The following is an 18,667-nucleotide window of genomic DNA, read 5'->3' as shown; positions in this document are numbered from 1 at the left end:
CTGATTTGGCATTGAGGCACTCTTTTCTATCCTATGTCTCTCTTTCCCCATAGTTTCTCCCCTTAAGAAACTGATTCACACCAAATTGCATCAAATTGTTCCAAATACTGTTCCTGCTTTTAACCAAGGGCACAGTAGTCACTAGGCAGAAATTCTTGCTTGGGATCTGAAGAGGCAGTGTTCCTTTGGAGTTTAATATTGTCCTTCACATTCTCCTAAATAACTGTCAGAAGTCCATGTTAGTCTCATATGACAACCCAAGATTCTGTCATGACAAAATGGTATGAAGAAGTTGAGGCTGTAAGAGAAAGATGCTGTATTGGAATTACTATATTCTTCTCTTAAATTAAACAGCCAAACTTTTTAGTTCCCCAAGGCAGTTGAAGTTGGTAAATAATAGGATAATTCTGCTTAATAGCTCACTACTTAGAAGAGGGAGCTCCCCCAATGTAAGAGTAAGCAGGGAGAATGGGGTAAAAACAAATTTTTGGTAAAAGGAAAACTGGACAGTGGTAGAAGACCTTACATAAGAATGCTTACAAGTTCTTGAAAAATGGTAACTTTAATGTTTTTAGAAGTAAATTATCAATCTAACCCATCCCTCATTCTCCCTCCATTCCTTTTTCTTCCCCTACACTCACTCACCACTATTCCCTTTCAAATCTGTGTACTTTCTCTATTTTCCTTAGGGCCCACTGAGTCCACTTAGTGTTTCCAGTATATGCATGGGTGTAGGAGCATCTCCTGGAACATTAGAAGCCTCTCAGGGGGCTGCATCCATGAAGAAAACTGATCTCCTTCGCCAAGCAGCCACCATTGTCAATGGCTCCTCAGCTAGTATGTCCTTTTAAGAGTTCATCTTACTTTCCTGGTCTGTAAGGGACAATAATTTGTTAGATGATGCTGGGTTTTCTAGTAGGCAGTTCTACCAGAACATCAAGCGTTTGGTTACCTTCTATGCATCCAGCTGACAAAGCCCACCAAAATATCCAACTGGTATGAGATATGAGCATGATGATACATTAGAATACATGTATATTTGGCAATTGGGGTTTGTTAATGAAAAGAAGATTGAAAACAAAGCAATCTACATTCCTCATTAGCAAGTAAAATCCTGCATGGAGAAAGCAGTGTTGATAATCTCATGTGATCAGTTTCTCTTTTCTACCTGTACTTTGCCCAGCCCAATACAAAACAGCATGAAGGTGCTGTCATATTACTATATCCCCCTAAACAAGAATCAATAAAATACTCAGGACAGTAGCAGACAAAAGAAATCTTCATTCCTTTTACATTTCAAAAAACACTTCCAGTTACAGTTTAGCGTCTCCGATGTTTACATCAAGTAACAAAACACAAAGACAGAAAAGCTGTATTGGAGGAATCCCTAATAATGGGGCACCAGGTGAGAAAATTCATGGAGCTGGAGGCCTACATAGTTCCTTAAGAGTCATTCTTGGGACCAGGGATGTCTCAGTTGGTGACGCGCTTATCTGACCCAGGGTCCAACACTCAGCACTGCATGAATGGTGCTTGCCTAGGCCTGGGTTCAGTCCCCAGCACCATATAAATCAGATGCAGTGGCACACATCTATAGTCCCAGCACTCAGAAGGTAAAAGCAGAAAGATCGGGGAGTTAAAGCTACATAGTTCTTAGCTACGCAGTAACTTTGAGCCCAGCCTGAGATACATGAGATCCTGCCTTGAGATAATACGCCATCCTGATTTATTCCCTGAAGGAATCCTATTCTGCACATGTTTCTGTGAAGGGATGCCCATAAAGGCTTCTAAAAAGAGAAGTCTTTGCTAAATGAACACTAGTAAAATCCTAATGGAGTGCTAACTCATCGGGGGGAATAGCTTTCTTTACTAACAGGGCCTTCTTAGCCCCAGTTTCTCACTGAATCAAAATATTCCAGCCACTCTCACAGGTACAGGTACCACAAGAGTCAAGACTATTTTCTGGGAGGTGCTCATTGCTAGTAAGCTGTCACATCCTTCTGGTCAGTCCAGATGTGTTGTGGTAGAGTTCAGATCAGCCTAGGGAAACTCGATAATAAATCAAACAAATGAGCAAAGTTGGAAATCTAGAGCCTGAATGAGGTACCCAGAAATTATCCCAACTGACTTGACTAGGAGGAAGATGAACTAAATAAACTGTGACTAGCGCTGGTACTCAAACATAGCAGTCAATCATAAAGAAGTAAAACCTATTTGGAGGTCACTCTTTCTTTTGATAGGCTTACTAGAAGAGTAAAAAAAAAAAAAAAAAGATCCCGTGAGTATACACACACAGGAGTCTCACCCTCTCCTTTAACTTCACAGTTGCTCATGTCAACCCCAAACCTACCCTATACTGTTCAGGAGAAAACAAATCAGACAATACTTTGTCTTGTTTCAGCCTCGAGTGATGGCTCTTCATTCTCAGCCCTTTCCCGATGGTGTCTGCGGCAGCAGACACAATGGAGGTAGTCTACTACATTATGAGTGAAGAGTGAGCGCAATGGGTGCAGGTACTGGAAGAAAAGGAGCATGAATCCAATGGAAATCAGATAAGCAATGATAAGCTGCACAGCAATCAAGGAATGGCAGTAATTCAGTAACACTTTGACACCGAGGAACTTAAAAACCAAAACCATGACCACATTTTCTACCAATCTCACACTGTAGTGCAGTCCCATATGTCCCCAGTTCTGACCTTTGTCAACAAGGTCTCTGTCTGCCAACTTCAACTGCATGGCTGACCAGCAAGAGAAGTTGATGCCAGCGTAGAGGATGGTGACAGAAATCAGTACCACCAAAGTGCCAACCCGGCTGAAATTTTTCTCAATATTGTTTGGCATTTGGGCACCACTCCTCCAGAACTTAACCCAGGGCTCAAAGAGGATGATCAAGAAGTTGAGCACTAAGAAGGGCACAGCCTTCAACTTCAAGGTGGCTGAGAAGAGCACCAGAATCATTAGGCGAGAAGTGATCTCCAATGTCCTCCAGATGGTGATACAAAGTACTTCCAGTGGCCCAAGTCGAATCTTGTAGTCATCGTACTTGATCTGGATTGCCAACATATTGCAGAGGGTAGCGCCATAGGTGACAGATATCAGGGAAAAAACCATTAGCACAGCTGCAAAATAAGGAATGAGACAATGAAGTGATCAGTCGATGTTTGTGGTGAAGACTGCATTCAGAACCAGAGGTCTAGAGATGATTGATGGTCAGGGCTTGAATGCTTCAATTAAGAATAGACTTATATATGAGCACAGCTATGTACACAAACAGCGTGCATCTGGATAAATATTTTTACAGACATATAAATGGCTGGCAGACATAGGAGAATGTGTTCAACATCACAGATCATTAGAGAAATGAAAATGAAATTCACAGTGAAGGCTGGTAGTACAGCTCAGTGGTAGCACCCACACACAAAGAATGACCACAATAATATATTGTCAAATATTTGTTATGGTGGCCATTGATTTAAAAAATGTCTAACAAAGATAAACATAGTTGGAATATAAACTGATATTGCCATTGTAGAAAACAGCATGAAGGTAACTAAAAAAATTAAAAACAGAACAACCATATGATTCAGCAATTGTAGCACTGGGTACATATACAAACAAAAGGAAATCTGTATGTCAAAGAAATATTTGCCCTGCTATGTTGTTCAATGCAGCAAGATGCAGAAGAGCTAGTACATGGAAATAATCTAAATGTCTATTGATGGGTTCATAGGTAAAGAAAATGGTGTACATATGTAATGGGATGTTACTCAAGAATAATATGAAAAAATTGTATCATTGCAATAAAATGGATGAATATTGAAGGCATCGTGCTAAGTGAAATGATCCAGATTCAGAAATAAAAATAATGTATTACTCCATTTAGAAGTGGAATCTGATAAATTAATTGGATTAAAAAAACAGAGTAGAGCAATGGTTTCCAGGGGATAGGGGTTGAGGGAAACAGGAGGTTTTTTGCCAAAGGGGATAAACTGTCTGTCACAAAATAATTAAGTTTGGGAGCTCTAATGCACAGCTTGGCATTCTATTTCATATTTGTGATTTTTCTGAAAGTTCACACACACACACAAAGTAATTACATGAAGTGATATACATATGTCAAAACTTCAAACTATAGACCTGAAATATGTACATTTTGGATGAATACGCAGTGCAAGAGTTTAATCGTAGAAACACACAGAATAAACTTTACAAAAAGAATAAGTCTTATAACTAATACTGAGAAGTCACTGACATGAGAAGGACACATGTTAGGGTATGGGCAGACTTAACTGATGGAAGAGCATTCTGAGAGAATAGTAAAGGAAAAAGGAAAAAGAAATTATCTGAAAAAAATCATCTTAGGAGATATGAAAGTCTTTTCTCCTCCTCCTCTTCCTTCTCCCACCCTCATCCTCCACCTCCCCTTCCTTTTCCTCCTCTCCCTTCCTCCCACCCTCCTTCTCTTTCTCCCTTTCCTACTCCTCCTCTCCCCCCCCCGCCCCGCCTCCTCTGCTTCTTTTTGAAACAGGGTCTCATTGTGTTGTGCCCTAGCTGGCCTGGAATTTGCAATGTAGACCAAGATGTACTCAAACTCACAGAAATCCTGCCTCTGCTTCCCAAGTGATGAAGTCTAATCTTTGATGTGTATCTTCTGCAAGAAACTAGTCTTCCACAATGATTCACTCCAGTTGCATGTGCCAAAAAATGTAGTACAAAACCATGAAGGCAGAAGGGACCATATCTATTTTGCTAAACACACTTTCTGAAATATAGTATGTGCTTGATAAAGGTTTGTAGAATAACTATTTCTGAGTTTACAGTGACAAATAGATACTTAGGATTAGAAATCCTACCAGAAGCTTTGTGGGAGCTTGTGGAAGTCACTGAATATCTACAGGGCTCAGTTTCCCAATTCTCTGAGATACTATAGGGTTATTTGGTTTTGTCATTAGTAATGAGAATGCAACACCCTCACAGTTTGGTATCTATTTAGGTAATTGCAGCAGAGTGATTCAAAAATGTTTAAATCCTATTTTTTGACCCATGGCATCCATATTACTGTATGTTAGAGGAGGATCAGACATCTTCCTTACCTGTTCTAACTAAGCCTCCATTGTAGATGATATAGGTGACCCCTCTCTTTTCTTCCTTTATGTTAAATGATCCTTATTACTAAATTAATAATAATAATAATAATAATAATAATAATAATAATAATAATAATGAGCTATCAAAGGAAGTGGGAGCCCTGGAGAATGCTTCTGCAAAGGAAAGGTTCTTCCTCATTTACTGTTACAACAGGTAGGTCTTCCCTGTCCCTCTCTAACCCCACAAAAACAGGAGATCCAGGGAAACTAGAGTCATGAAGATACATGTACAGCTGTGAGAAAACTGAAACCTCCCCCATGAAAATCCAAAAGGAATTCTAGCTCTATTTCTAGAATCTTCTGGAGCATTGACTAGAGTGTCAGAATCTCAAAGATCCCAAATGGAGAGTTGCAAAATGGTTGCTCTTGGTTTTCTAAACCACTCTTGTTCCTATTTGAAAGTTTCATGACGCTCTTTGATAAGCTAGTGCGATCATAATAGACATCTAGCCAAATGGGCAATTCTGTCCCTGAAACTGGAACTCAATGATTGATAGCTGCACTATTAAGGGAAGAAAACCTGATGCTTCCAATAAATGCCAAAACATTTCATACATCTCTCTACAAATAGACTAATCATAAAACATTTCATACATCTCTCTACAAATAGACTAATCATAAAACATTTCATACATCTCTCTACAAATAGACTAATCATAAAACATTTTCATACATCTCTCTACAAATAGACTAATTATAAGAGATTAAATGCTGCTATAGTCGGAAACATGGGCTCCAGAAGCAGACACTGAATCTAGTCATTCCCAGATACTACTTATAGAACCTTGGGGAGGATTTACTTAACTTCTGTGTCTACCACTTTATCTTCTGTAAAATGAGGATAATAATGACCTCATAGATAAAGTTGTTGTGAAGATTAAATGAAATAATTAGATGTAAAATGTTTAAAGAAATGTCTGGAAGCTAGTAAATTTAGCTAGTTTCTGTCTTCTTTTTTTCCAACTTTTTTATTTGAATTAGAAACAGTCCCAGTTCCCTTCCCCATCCGTCTTCCCCTACCACTCACCCCAACTAAAACCCTATCTATCACATATCCTTTCTGCTCCCCATGGATGGTGAGGCCTTCCACAGGGTGTCATCAGAGTCTATTGTATCCTTTGGGATAGGGCCTAGGCCCACCCCCGTGTGTCTTGGCTCAGAGAGTATTCCTCTATATGGAATAGGCTCCCAAAGTCCACACCTATGCTAGGGATACGTACTGAACTTCTACAGGAGGTCCCTTAGAATTCCGTGGTTTCCTCACTGAAAGCCATGTTCCCGGGGTCTGGATCAGTCCCATGCTGGTATTCCAGCTATCAGTCTGGGGAGCAATAGTTCCCCGATGTTCAGGTCAGCTGTTTCTGTGGGTTTCACCAGCCTGGTCTGGACCCCTGTGCTCTTCACTCGTCCTAAAATTAGCTTCTGTCTTCTACCTCCTCCTCTATCCCCCTCCTCCTCCCTCTTCTCAAAGTCCCAAAGGGAGAATTGCAAAGTGGTTGCTCTTAGTTTTCTAAACTACTCTTGTTCCTATTCTCACCACTCAACATGGAATTGATTACTCATATAAAAACCCCTCAATACAAAATCAGTGAATATTTTGTGGTTATTGTTTATTAAAATTGAGGAAATGGAGGCTGGATAGATGGCTCAGCAGTTAAGAGCACTTACTGCCTTGAAGAGGACCTGGGTTCTCTTCCTAACAACCTCAGTGGGCAGTGCTCAATTACCTGTAACTCACCCCGGGAGCATCTGACACCTCTGCCTCTGCCTCTGCCTCTGCCTCTGCCTCTGCCTCTGCCTCTGCCCTCCAAAGGCACCTTAACTCATGTACACATACCCCCCCACACTCATAATGTAAAAATAATAAAAGTAAATCTTAACAGCTAGATAGGTGGCTCGGTGGTTAAGTGCACTTGCTGCTCTTACAGAGGACCCAGGTTCAGTTCCCAGCATCCATATGGTGGCTCACAACTGCAGTTCTAGGGAACCTGATGCCCTTTCTGGCTTCCACAGGCATCAGGCACGCCAGTGATACACATATATATGTGTAGGCAAACTCACACATATACAATTTTTACATTGTTTAAAAGATGTGGTAATTGACAAATTGACCTTGGAAATTAATCTATTTAGAATATTGGTATAAAAACCTGCAAGAAAGGCAAAATATAAACAAATATTTTAATATGCATAATATATATATATATATATATATATATAATATATATATATATATATATGTTTTTGTTCCCCCAAAGTGCTGGAGACTAATCCAAGGCCTTCACCATGCTAGACAGGTACTCTTCCATTGAACTACACCCATAATCCAGTATGTGTACATATAGTAAAGAGTAATCTAGGACACATACTGAATGGTTAACAGAGATTACTTTGGATAAGTGACATTATATTTTCTTTTATATCTGTTCTATATGTTCTGAAATGTTACCAAACATCTGACAGCCCTTAAGCTTTATCTGTGCGGTAGTGGCACATGCCTTTAATCCCTGAACTTGAAGGCAGAAGCAAGTAGATCTCTGTGAGTTCAAGACCAACCTGGTCTATAGAACGAGTTCTAGGAGAGCCAGGACTACATAGAGAAACCCTGTCTCAAAAAACCAAAACTAAATAATAAATAATAAAAAAACAAAAATAGTACTATATTAAGATGGCAAACTTTCTTACAGAAAAATTTAAAAGTTACACTCTGCTTATTTCTCAGTCCCTCTTGGGGTAGTTTTTTTTTCATAACTTCCCAGAAATTTTCTATGTAGATACAGTTACCTGTAGGTCAATAGATTTGCACACTTGTCACTTTTTAAATGTATACATATTTTAATTAGATGATTGCCCAACTCCCAACATTCTCAGGAAGAAAAGCAGCATCATTTCCGGATCATGTTCTCCTCAAACTACTGTCCCATGTACACTTGTAAAAAGCTTCCAACCAATAGAACGTCATAAGAAATTGTTAATGGACAAAGATAGAAAGATTTAAGACATAGGACTTTGTCCAGCAGGGTCAGTACTTGCGACTAAAGAAATGGTCCAAGCTGTACCCACATCTAAAGCAGCATCTGCCCAACCAGATGATGCAAACTGGGGCTGCTAAAATTCATTAACAACATTTGATCTCGACATTGATGACACTGACTCATATTTCATCCTCTGCCAGAGGTCTTACTCATCTAGGGACCCCTCCTTTTACAAGTAGGAACTTATGGCAGTGACTGCTTTGTAACTTCCTCCAGAGGTCATAGGGAAGGAAGGTCAGATCTTAGACCAGGCCTGAGTGACCTGTATCCACACCACACCCCTTTTCTGTCTCTTCACTATCATGGGAGGAAATGATTAAATCTGTGGTTCTTTAGTGAAACTAGCTGGGATCAACTAGGGCACTTTTTACAAATGCAGATCCCTGGCCTTCACATACTCTATGAATGATTCAGGTCTGAGGAGGGAAGGTAATTTTAAAAAGAACCTTCCAAGCCAGGTAGGCTGGCTCTTGTCTATACTATAGTTCTAGCACTTGGGAAGTTCTGCAGGAGGATTGTCATGAGTTAGATATCAACCTGGGCTATATGGTGATTTCAGGATAGCCTTGAATATGCAGTGAGACCCCTATCACCAAAAACAAAAAGAAAGGAAAAGAACCTTCTCATATGATTGTGATATATAGAAATATTTGACAACATTTTCTCTAAAGGTGACCATCTCTAAACAAATTAAGCAACTAGCAACAGAGTGTACACATTCCAAACAAGGGAAATATTCCTTTTATTCTGATGGCTGATGTGGCCAATGGGTGTGAAATTTTTAGTATAAACATCTGAGCTCGTCTCATTTTAAGAATTCTGGCAGGTCTGAGATTTCTGACTCCCTAAGTTGAAATGCTGTCCAATGGAACTTTCTGGATGATGAATGCATTCTAAACCTATGCCATCCCAAAACACTAAGTTATTAATCAGACACAACTACTAGGCATTTGTAATGTGGCCATACCTACTGAGGAAGTGCATTTTTTAAAAGAATATATATATATATATATATATATATAATATATATATATATATATATAGTGTTCTGCCTGAATGTCTGCCTGAAGGCCAGAAGAGGGTACTGGAAATCACTACAGATGGTTGTGAGCCACTGGTTGCTGGGAATTGAACTCTGGATCTCTGGAAGAGCAGCCAGTGCTCTTAACCACTGAGCTATTTCTCCAGACCCCAGAAGTGCACTTTCAATTTTGTTTTTTTTTTCTTTAAATTGTATATAAGGCTAGTAACCAGTATATTGGGCAGTTCAGGCCTAAACTTCTAAGACTCTTGGTTTAAACAGAGCCCTCCCTTTTCTTGACCCCACTCACCTCTACCCAGAGGGACCTCTGCAGAGATCAGAGTCACATAAAGCTGATAGGTCAGCTGGGGCACTGAGCCCAGGAAGGCTTGAATCTGTGACATACGTTTGTAGGCATTACGGTGCATAGCCAGGGTCCGGATGGAGTGGCCCACCTCCCATTCTATCAGCACCTCCTGGCCATCTATTAGCATCTTCTTTCGGGTGAGGCTGACATAGGGCTCCTCTTGCCCCTCTTTCTTCCACAGTGTAAGGTACTTAATCATGGCCTCCAAACATCTGCAGGAGTAAAGCATCATGGGAACTTAGCTAAAAATTGTCCCAAGAAAGGAAGGTGTCATAAAGGGAAAAATCTGGGGGAGGTTGTATTACTTTTTTGCCATTTCCTTTCTTCTGTCCATTTCACATGAATTAAAGGGTTGGCCATACCTTGTATAAGTCACTTAGGTCTAAGTATTTTTTCTCTTTGGTCACCTGCTGGCCTAAGAACACTATTTCAGAAAAAAACTTCTTTGTAGTCAAGGAATTGTTTTACCTCTGCAAAAATATGCCTGTGGTTTTGCTTTAAGTGTTTCAAATACAAAAGCATTAAGAAATACTGTGTTCTGAGATAAAGATGAAGTCTCCAAAAGGCCTTGGTTTTCACAAGACCTTAAATTCCTAAATTCAAACATTCTTTAAGAAATGCATTCAGCTTCATAACTGAGATTCTTAAGTTCTGCTTTTACAAGAAAACATTTCTTTTGTGTGCCTCTTGCTGGGGACAGATCCCTTTCAACATGATTCTTTCTTATGAAGAACAAAACTTTACCAGAGCATATTACCCTTGAAGTCTTGATGACAGTCTATTTCCTGCTGTGACCCTCCCACACCTCCCCCATCAAAAATCAAAAGTTCTGGCAACTCTGACGCAGTAAACAGAAGAAAAACAGCAACTAGTACATGCTGTCCGGTTACACTTGAGTTATCGCTTCTCCCCACTTACCCCGAAAAGAATGGAAACTTGACTATCTTTGACAAGAATATATGTAGTGGAAATTAAGACATCTTCTCCAATAGATTGAGGGCAGAGGCTCTATTTATCTTTTCTCCAGATCTTATCACATAGAGAGAATTTGATAAACATTTGCTGAGCAAATGAAAGAACAAGAATGAAAAAGAGAAGGGGGTGAGACATGGCAGAAGGTGAGGATAACAGAGTGATTTCACAGGAAAACAGATTAAAGACAAGTTCAGGATTTCTAGGCTTTGACTGTTAATAGGAACGTTTAGACTATAAGTATTGGCTACCATTTCCCAGAGGGTCCCCTGGAATTTTTTTCATGTGTACTACTCCAATACGTACAGGAGAAATTTCCACATTTGAGCACTATGAATGCACACAAGAGTGTGGGCACATGCGTGCGTGCGTGCGTGCGTGCGTGCATGTGTGTATGTAGAGGCATACATGTACCATAGTTTGTGTACATAGAGATCAAAGGACAAAGACAACCTGGTGTGTTGTTCCTTGCCATCTGCCATGTTTGAGGTATAGTTATCCTTGTATGCACCAGGCTAGCTGGCCTGCAAAACTTCTGAGGATTTTCTTGTCTTTGCCTCCCATCTCACTGTAGGAGTATTGGGACTACAGAGACAGTTGTAGATGGCTTCTCGGGACCTATATTCAAACCCTCATGCTTGCACAGTAAGTGCTTTACCTTCCCAGCCCTGAAATTTCCATTTTCTATCGACAAACTGTAGGACCTGGGTGAGAAGAGGAAGGAAAGAAAGAAGAAATTGCAACTCTTCCACTATTTACGGAGAAATGTCTAAGCTCATTTTCAAGTCCATCCATATTACCGATTAGCAAAATATTGAGGCAGGGGCATGAAGTTCTTGTTTCTATTCTTGTGGCTATTTTGCTAGTTTAAGCAAGGGTTCTTGTCTTGCTCCTGAGCTACAGTAAACCAAAGTACATCTTCATTTCCATGTTTGCATTTCATGTAAGAGAGCTGTGTCCTAAAAACAGCTTCATTTGCCTGACAGCAGTAATCAAACTCTTACCTAATGAGAAAAGGAATGGTTTTTGAAAATAAGCATATAAATAGTATCATTTCTGGGCTTACAATTATTTTTCTGAAGAATTACAGGCAATACATGACTGCTGAGGGAAGGAGAATCAGTCTTGAACAGGAACAGACTCCATGATAGGTTACCTTGTGGTCAACCCCAAGTGGTCAGCCTTAAATACATACACATATGAACAACACTAAATGGACTCAATAAGTTAAATATATATGATATAAATATATTTATATAAATATCTCATGTTTATACCTATATAAATATATATAAATACTTATATATTTATGAATGTAAATACAAATATTAATATGAACTATAGAAATATTTATAAATATAAAACTATAAATATATAATTGATATATATCAATAATAACTAAGAGTCCTGAATTTGAAAGTGAGTGGGGAACACAGAAGAAGTTGAAGGGGAAAGAGTTAGAAATGATATGAATACAGTATGAATTCAGGAAATTCTCAAAAATTCTATAAAAATTTTAAATTAAAAAAACAATTATTTTTTTCTGCTGTGGGATTAGAGTAACTGAGGTTATAAAAGCATCTCAATCCATGTGCACTACAAGTTAAAAGACAAATCTGAAAAATAGTGAACAACAGTCCATGTAGAGCAAAGTCAAAAACAGCCTAGAAGCTAACAAACAAACAAAAAAAAAAGGGAAGTAAAAACCGAGGGCTGGGTACTTGCTAAAACTTGCATCCTCTTCAACTGCTAATTCAGTATATTGCGTTTTAAAGAGGAACAAAAAATGGTTGTCTTGAGTGTCTAGTGACATCTTGAAATCTCATGGTTCCAAGTTAAAGATAGTCTTCCTTTTACAGCCAACTTGAAAAACGTAGAATAGGAAAGTACCTTTAGATCACTCAACCGGAAAGTTACATACATATGGCCAGCGAAGTCACATCTGGATATATGTGGTTAGTATGGCCATACTGCATTTTTTGCAGTTAGTAAGTTGCCAAATTTAAAAGCATGAAATTTCACATAAAACCCCATCTTGGGAACTAACTTGTCCTCAAAAGCTAGATCTGGCAATACTGAGTCTGAATTCTAACCTAGAAGCAATGGGCTAGAACTTTTAAGTGGCTGCCTCCTAGACAGGCATGTCCCAGATTCCAGTTTGCCATGGTATTCCATTTCTTTAACACTGAGACAGTTTCCTGAATACTTGGCCCACTTGGTTCACTTATCGTATATGCCTAGCTCCTGTGAGTAATTGGATTTGGAACACAAGGTCTAGTCCAACCCATTTATTTTACAGGTGAGGGAACTGAGGCCCAGGAGGCCATTCAATAACAGAGGGAGGACTAGACTCTTGAGCTCCTAATTCAGACCACTGCTTGGTGAAGTTATCCCACATTTTCTATGGTGGAACCTAACCAGTTCCTCCTTGTTTAAAGCAATGCTGATTAACATTTTCCAGATTTAAGGAAATATAATTGACCCATAGAGTTACATAGATAGATAATAAATTTATTAAGGGAGGGTTCATTCTTAATAAGTTGCACAGACTGCTTTTAGATCTCTAATGATACACCATCTTCCCATTGTGATTACAACATCAACACTGTGACCCATATTCCTCAGCTGACTGTAGATGTTTGCCTCTCTTACAGTCATGACAAACTTGGTCCACTCCTCCCTACTGACTTCATGAGTTACACAATGTTTCTCTACCTTGAAACCCCATAGCATCCAGATGAGTCTTCGGGCACAGGTGCCTGTCTCCCTACAATTAAGCACATTCTCCCCCTCCTTACAGCAATCTGAATGGGAATACCTGATATACTACTGTTCTTTGCTACTAATTCCAAACAGAGGTGAACTACCTTCCTTTTGTCCTTCCACTCTGTGTACATCACTGCAGCAGCATAGAGACTGACCTACCAATAGAGAAAAGTGAACTTCATTGTGTTGTGGTGACAGCTTGCTACTACCTATTACACAAAGTACTTTCCAGATGTCAAATAACTCCAGAAGGTTTGAAAATGGCAAAAAATAAAAAGCCAGCCCAAGAAGATCAAGCAGTAAAAAATTGAACGTGGGACAGAATAGAAGCAGGAATGAATGATCATCCATCCATAAAGCATCTGAAAGGCAGAATTCAAATTATAGACTCTAGAGGCAAGGACTATAGCTCAGTGAAACAGCACTTACTTAGTAGGCCCAACACACTGGATTTCATTCCAAGTAAAGTGAAAAATCACTCTGTAGCTAAAGCCTGCACACCAGGTGGCCACATTTGTTGGTTCCACACCAGTTTTCACAACACAAACTCAGTAAGAATTGTCTGATCAAGTCATACCGGTGATACTGCTCACGGTTTGTGAACACATATACATGCCACAAGGCACCATGATGGCACCCAAGATTTCAGATAAGGTTTTGGGGCAGTAGACAGGGAAACTGAGAAGGAACGGAAGAATTAGATTAGAGACACAGTCATCAGTCGTATAAATATTAGCTTCATCCTCCTCTGTACAGGTTTGAAGGGGCTGGTTGGGAAGAGATTTAAAAATGCTCACCTGATAACAGGTCCCAAGAGAATTAGATGCATAAATAATGATAGTGGTCTATCTTTGGCCAGGTCTCTGTGGACAAAAATGAGGGTCAACTGAACCATAATGGATGAAAACATAAAGAAGGAAAAAGTGTATGTCATCCAGAAGGTTTCATTATTCTTTCGATAAATCCTAACCATATACAAGGCAGATGCAGCCTCCCCACAGTACAAAAAGGTGGAGAAGAGGATACTAAATGGAAAGGTAAAGCGTGGATTAGGTCCACGGATGACATCTTCTCCCAGAGATGAAACTGGAACCACATTTGGCTCCTCGGGAATTTCATAAACTCTATCCATTGTGGAGAATCTCTTATGGTCTGGAGTTCAGAATTCTTTCCCCATCCATCCCCAACAGAGCCCCCGTAGCCACTGCTCTCCAAGGTTCAGTCAGGTGGACAGTGTCAAATCAACTTCCTGAATGAAGACCAACGAGTCACAGCAGGGACACCTCTCTTCTAGATTTGACTTGAGAGTCTGGAACAGAGAGTCCAGAAGTATCTCTTTGAACTTCACTCTTGATTGGCCCAGGAATGCAATCATCCGCATAGGTGCTGAGAAACTTAGACAAACATCCCACACTGTGTCTGGTGTCCAATTCCAGGCGTGGGAAAAGTCAAGGAACAGCTATTTCCACCGAGGTTCCTTTCACAGTCCCCCAGGCAGGGGAGCAGCCACTCTGGGGTGGCACATCACACAGGCAGCAGCTTCTCCTGAGGAATTCTCATCAATGTGGACTCTCAAGTCAGCAGAGAACTGAACCAAGGTAGAAGAAGGATCAAAGCCTGGAGGATTCAGTTCAGCACCTAGGCATCCATCCAACTTGCTGCTAAATTGTGCCTATTAGCTTGCCTGTTCAGCGCTGGTCAGCCAGCGCGCTCTCAGGACCTGCAGCGAGGCAAGAGTTCTCAGGAAGGTTCTCCAAGCCCCGCCCCCAAGACCGCCTGGCTCGGGGCTGGAATAATGCCACCAATGTCCCCAAGGGAGGTCTCCTCAGAAAGAAGCGGAGCCCGCGGTACCGAATTAGAGAGGCTGGAGGGATTTCTTCACGGAGACACTTTGCTATGAAAGGCAGAGTTTGAGAAGTGCGGCGGGTCCTGGGCTTTGGGACCTATGGCACCTGGATGACTTGGGCGGGGTGGTGGTGGTGTAGGCTGGGCGAGTGGGAGACACAGCTGGGGCAAAGCAAAATGAGCCAGAGTTCCAGGACGAATAGCCAAAGGATGCTCCAGGTAGCTAGGCACAACAATAAGGAGCCTGAGCCATTCTTCTGCAACATTTCTCACCATGACCTCGGGATCCAGGAGGGAGCCACAGCTTTCTTCTTCTCCGGGAGCAGCAGCAGGCACCCACTTCTACCCCTCCCTCCACAGCTAGCTAAAGAGGCTCGCTCCCACACTAGCTCAACCCACGCGGTTAGGCAGGTGTGTCTCCCTTGGCCGCAGGGTTGAACCTCCCCAGGTCCTATTGCCCTCCAGATAATATCAGAAAAGTGGGAACCTGAGAGGGAACTGGGTCAGAGTTTCCCGTCCAGGTAAGACGGCTTGCAGCAAAGGGAAGATTGAATCAGATAGAGATCAAAGCTCAAAGCCAGCCCACAGACACTGAAAGCACATATATGCCTTGATTTCTGCTCTTTCAAAATGAGGCCAGGACAGATGCTTCAAAATAAACTTTTAGGTCTTTGGTTAAAAGGCTCTGATGAGGGGCGGGAATCTCAACAGACTGGCAAAGAGCCAAGAGAGATGTTAGTGAAAACGGAGAGGGACGTCTCAAAGAGCTCTTAAAATTGCCTGGATTTTTAAAGGCAATCCTCCCCCACCTCACTGAGCTTTTGTTTTCATGCTTGGTTTGCATAATCCTAAACCCCAAAGAAGAAAGGAAAACAGCTGCCTCTGAGCGATATAAATGTAGCAGACCCGGTGCCAATCTCCTACCACAGGAAGTCAGCAAAAGGAACCTATGGGAGGAGTGGCCAGAGCAGCAGCCACCAAAAGGATGGATGGCCTCAAGATAGATTTAGTCTTTGTCTTTTATGGTGTGTGTGTGTGTGTGTGTGTGTGTGTGTGTGTGTGTGTGTGTGTGTGTGTGTGTGTGTACGCGCACGCGTGTGTATGTGTTTTAAGCTCCCTCAATGTCACCTCCTTTCCCAAGAACCTACTGGGGGACAGATTCCACTTGGAAAGATTGTCATCTAAAGCACAGCTGCCCCTGGTCTAGCAGCTGGCCTGGGAGGTTCATACTTCCTCTTTTGTGATACTATCGAGAACAACTTCTTAAAACCTGTTGGCCTCTTAGAAGATGGGTGCTCCACCAGTGGGACACAGGGCATAATCTCCTTGGGCTGCTTTCCTTTTTTTAATTTTTATTGGTTTGAGGGCTTTGCTATTTTGTTTGTTTGTTTGTTTGTTTGTTTTTGAGACAAGGTCTCACTATGTAGCCCTGGCTGGCTCACTATGTAGACCAGGATGGACCCAGGCTCAAACACATCCACCTGCCTCTGCCTTCCAAGTGCTGGTGTGTCAACTGCTTTAACAAACAGCTTATAAGGAAGATTTCAGGCAGGAGGACCAACTTATCCACTTCACTAGGACAGGGTGAATCAGTCATCCAAACACAGAAAGTACAAAGCAAAAGTACAAAGATTGTACGATGAAATTGCAGTGTTCTTTCAGCCTCTGTGCCTTATGCCCCATGCCTTCACCACTCCCCCAGTCCACAGCTCTACAGCCTTATTTTGTTCCCAAATGACTGGTTGTTCTGTCTGACATCCAAGGCTATCTGTAATCACTTCTGCTTCTCTATAATTTTAGTCACCCACGCTACCATACTGCACACCTTTTACACCAGTCCAGCAGGTTTGCTCACTTAGCCGTGTTCGTCCTGCTCACCCCCACTTGTGTACCGTGTTGTTGCCATTTACAGCTCACTGCATCCCTTTCTTCATTAGCCCAAGCTCTTGTCTTCTTTCAGGAGTCACCTCTAACCCTGCCAAGCCATTTCTAACCTCCCCTCCCCTCATTTTCCTTTCCTTGTGCTCTTGGTACACATACTCTCTTGAATGTTCTGCCTCCCCAACAGAAGTGTGAATAGAAGGAGGATGCCTAATGAATGTTTAGTGTGACTCTCAATGATAGTGATGATCAACAAATGGTGATGATGAAGACTCCATCCATTCCTTCTTCCATGATGTCAGGAAGGACTCAATCAGACTTGACTCCAAATGCTGTAGCCATTATATCTAGAGCACAAAGTGTCTTGGCTTAATATGCACTCTTAATCACCCACTCAGCTCACAGAGGAGGTCAGTCCATGGATCTGTCCCTTCTCAGGCAGTTTTTTTTGTCAGCACCACATTTTAGTCTCAAATGATGAATTATTTAAAGTATATTCATTTTTATGTTCCAACTAAATTATTATAGGATCTTAAGGGTAGGATTCCTATTCTACTTTTATTGGAATCCCCGGGGCTGGTATAAACCTGTAAGTTTCCTGACATCTGATTCCTCTCATCAACCAGCTTCTCTATTTTCAGTCTTAAGACTCTCTGGCGCTGTCAGTCACACAATCCTTTGGTCTCTTATTTCCCTGTTCCTTTGCCCTACTGGAAAAACTAACTGATAATGTCTCTGTTTCTAACATTCTTAGATCCATCAGCATATTAGTTGATTTCACCATTGCTGTAATAACATATACAACAAAAGCAACTTAAGGGAAGAGGGACCTATTTTGGCTCACGGTTCCAGGGATATTGTCCATTATGGAAGTAAAGCAGGAGGCAGCTGGCCACATTAACAGCGACAGTCAGGAAGCAAAGAGTGATGAATGTGCATGCTCATCTCACTTTTTCCATTTTACTCTGGCCATGACCCCAATCCATAGAATATTATCATTACCCATGGTAGGCAAGTCTTTCCACCTCATTAACTTTATCTTTATAATCCCTCACAGGCATATCCAGAGACTTGTCTTCTGGGTGATTGTAGATCCTATTAACTTGACAACCAAGATTAGCTATCACAATCAGCCAATTTCTATGATCAACTCTAGTCTTCATAGGATAAGAGACAGTGAAAATGTTGACAGTCGTGAGACTCCTAAGGCCACCAAACCCCTTCCCCACTAAAAGCACAGATCTCTACAGATTTTTCAAGAGCTACTTAAGGAAAAGAGCTAGTTACTATCTGTCTCCTGTGACCAGATTGGTTCCAGGCCCAATTTTCAGAGAGCAACTGATGGACACAGATGCAGAGACTTAACAGCCAAACATTAGGCAGAGTTTGGGAACCCTGCAGAGAAGGAGGAGAAAGGTGTGTAGGTACCAGAGGGGTCAAGGACACCATGGTAAGACTCACACAATCAACTAACCTGGGCTCACAGGGGCTCTCAGAGACTGAATCAACAACCAGAGAGCCTACATGGGACTGACCCAGGTGCTCTGCATATATGTGGCAGTGGTGTAGCTTGGTCCTGTTATGGGACTCCTAACAGCAGGAACAAGTCTGTCTCCAACTCTTTTCCTAGC

At 41.2% G+C, this 18,667-nt stretch overlaps 1 protein-coding gene across 5 annotated transcripts in view; it reads right to left on the bottom strand.

Moving 5' to 3' along the window:
* Nucleotides 1-1,260: 1,260 nt before the first annotated feature.
* Nucleotides 1,261-18,667, bottom strand: part of Xkrx (XK related X-linked) — a 76,001-nt gene continuing 58,594 nt past the window's right edge. For 2 of the 5 annotated variants that reach the window (XM_027433098.1, XM_035449846.1), the window contains exons 2-3: nucleotides 9,516-9,784; nucleotides 1,261-3,121 (exon numbers count right to left, since the gene is read on the bottom strand). In XM_027433098.1, coding sequence (XP_027288899.1) covers nucleotides 2,376-3,121; nucleotides 9,516-9,784 — 1,015 coding nt within the window. In that variant the 3' untranslated portion in view covers nucleotides 1,261-2,375. Of the gene's footprint in view, nucleotides 3,122-9,515; nucleotides 9,785-14,107; nucleotides 14,864-18,667 lie in introns of those variants that run through there. The other 3 variants (XM_027433097.2, XM_027433096.2, XM_027433099.1) reach the window with 3 other exon arrangements.

Source organism: Cricetulus griseus, chromosome X (genome assembly GCF_003668045.3).
Source record: "Cricetulus griseus strain 17A/GY chromosome X, alternate assembly CriGri-PICRH-1.0, whole genome shotgun sequence".
NCBI lineage: Eukaryota > Metazoa > Chordata > Mammalia > Rodentia > Cricetidae > Cricetulus > Cricetulus griseus.
This window is presented reverse-complemented; position numbering and strand designations above follow the sequence as displayed.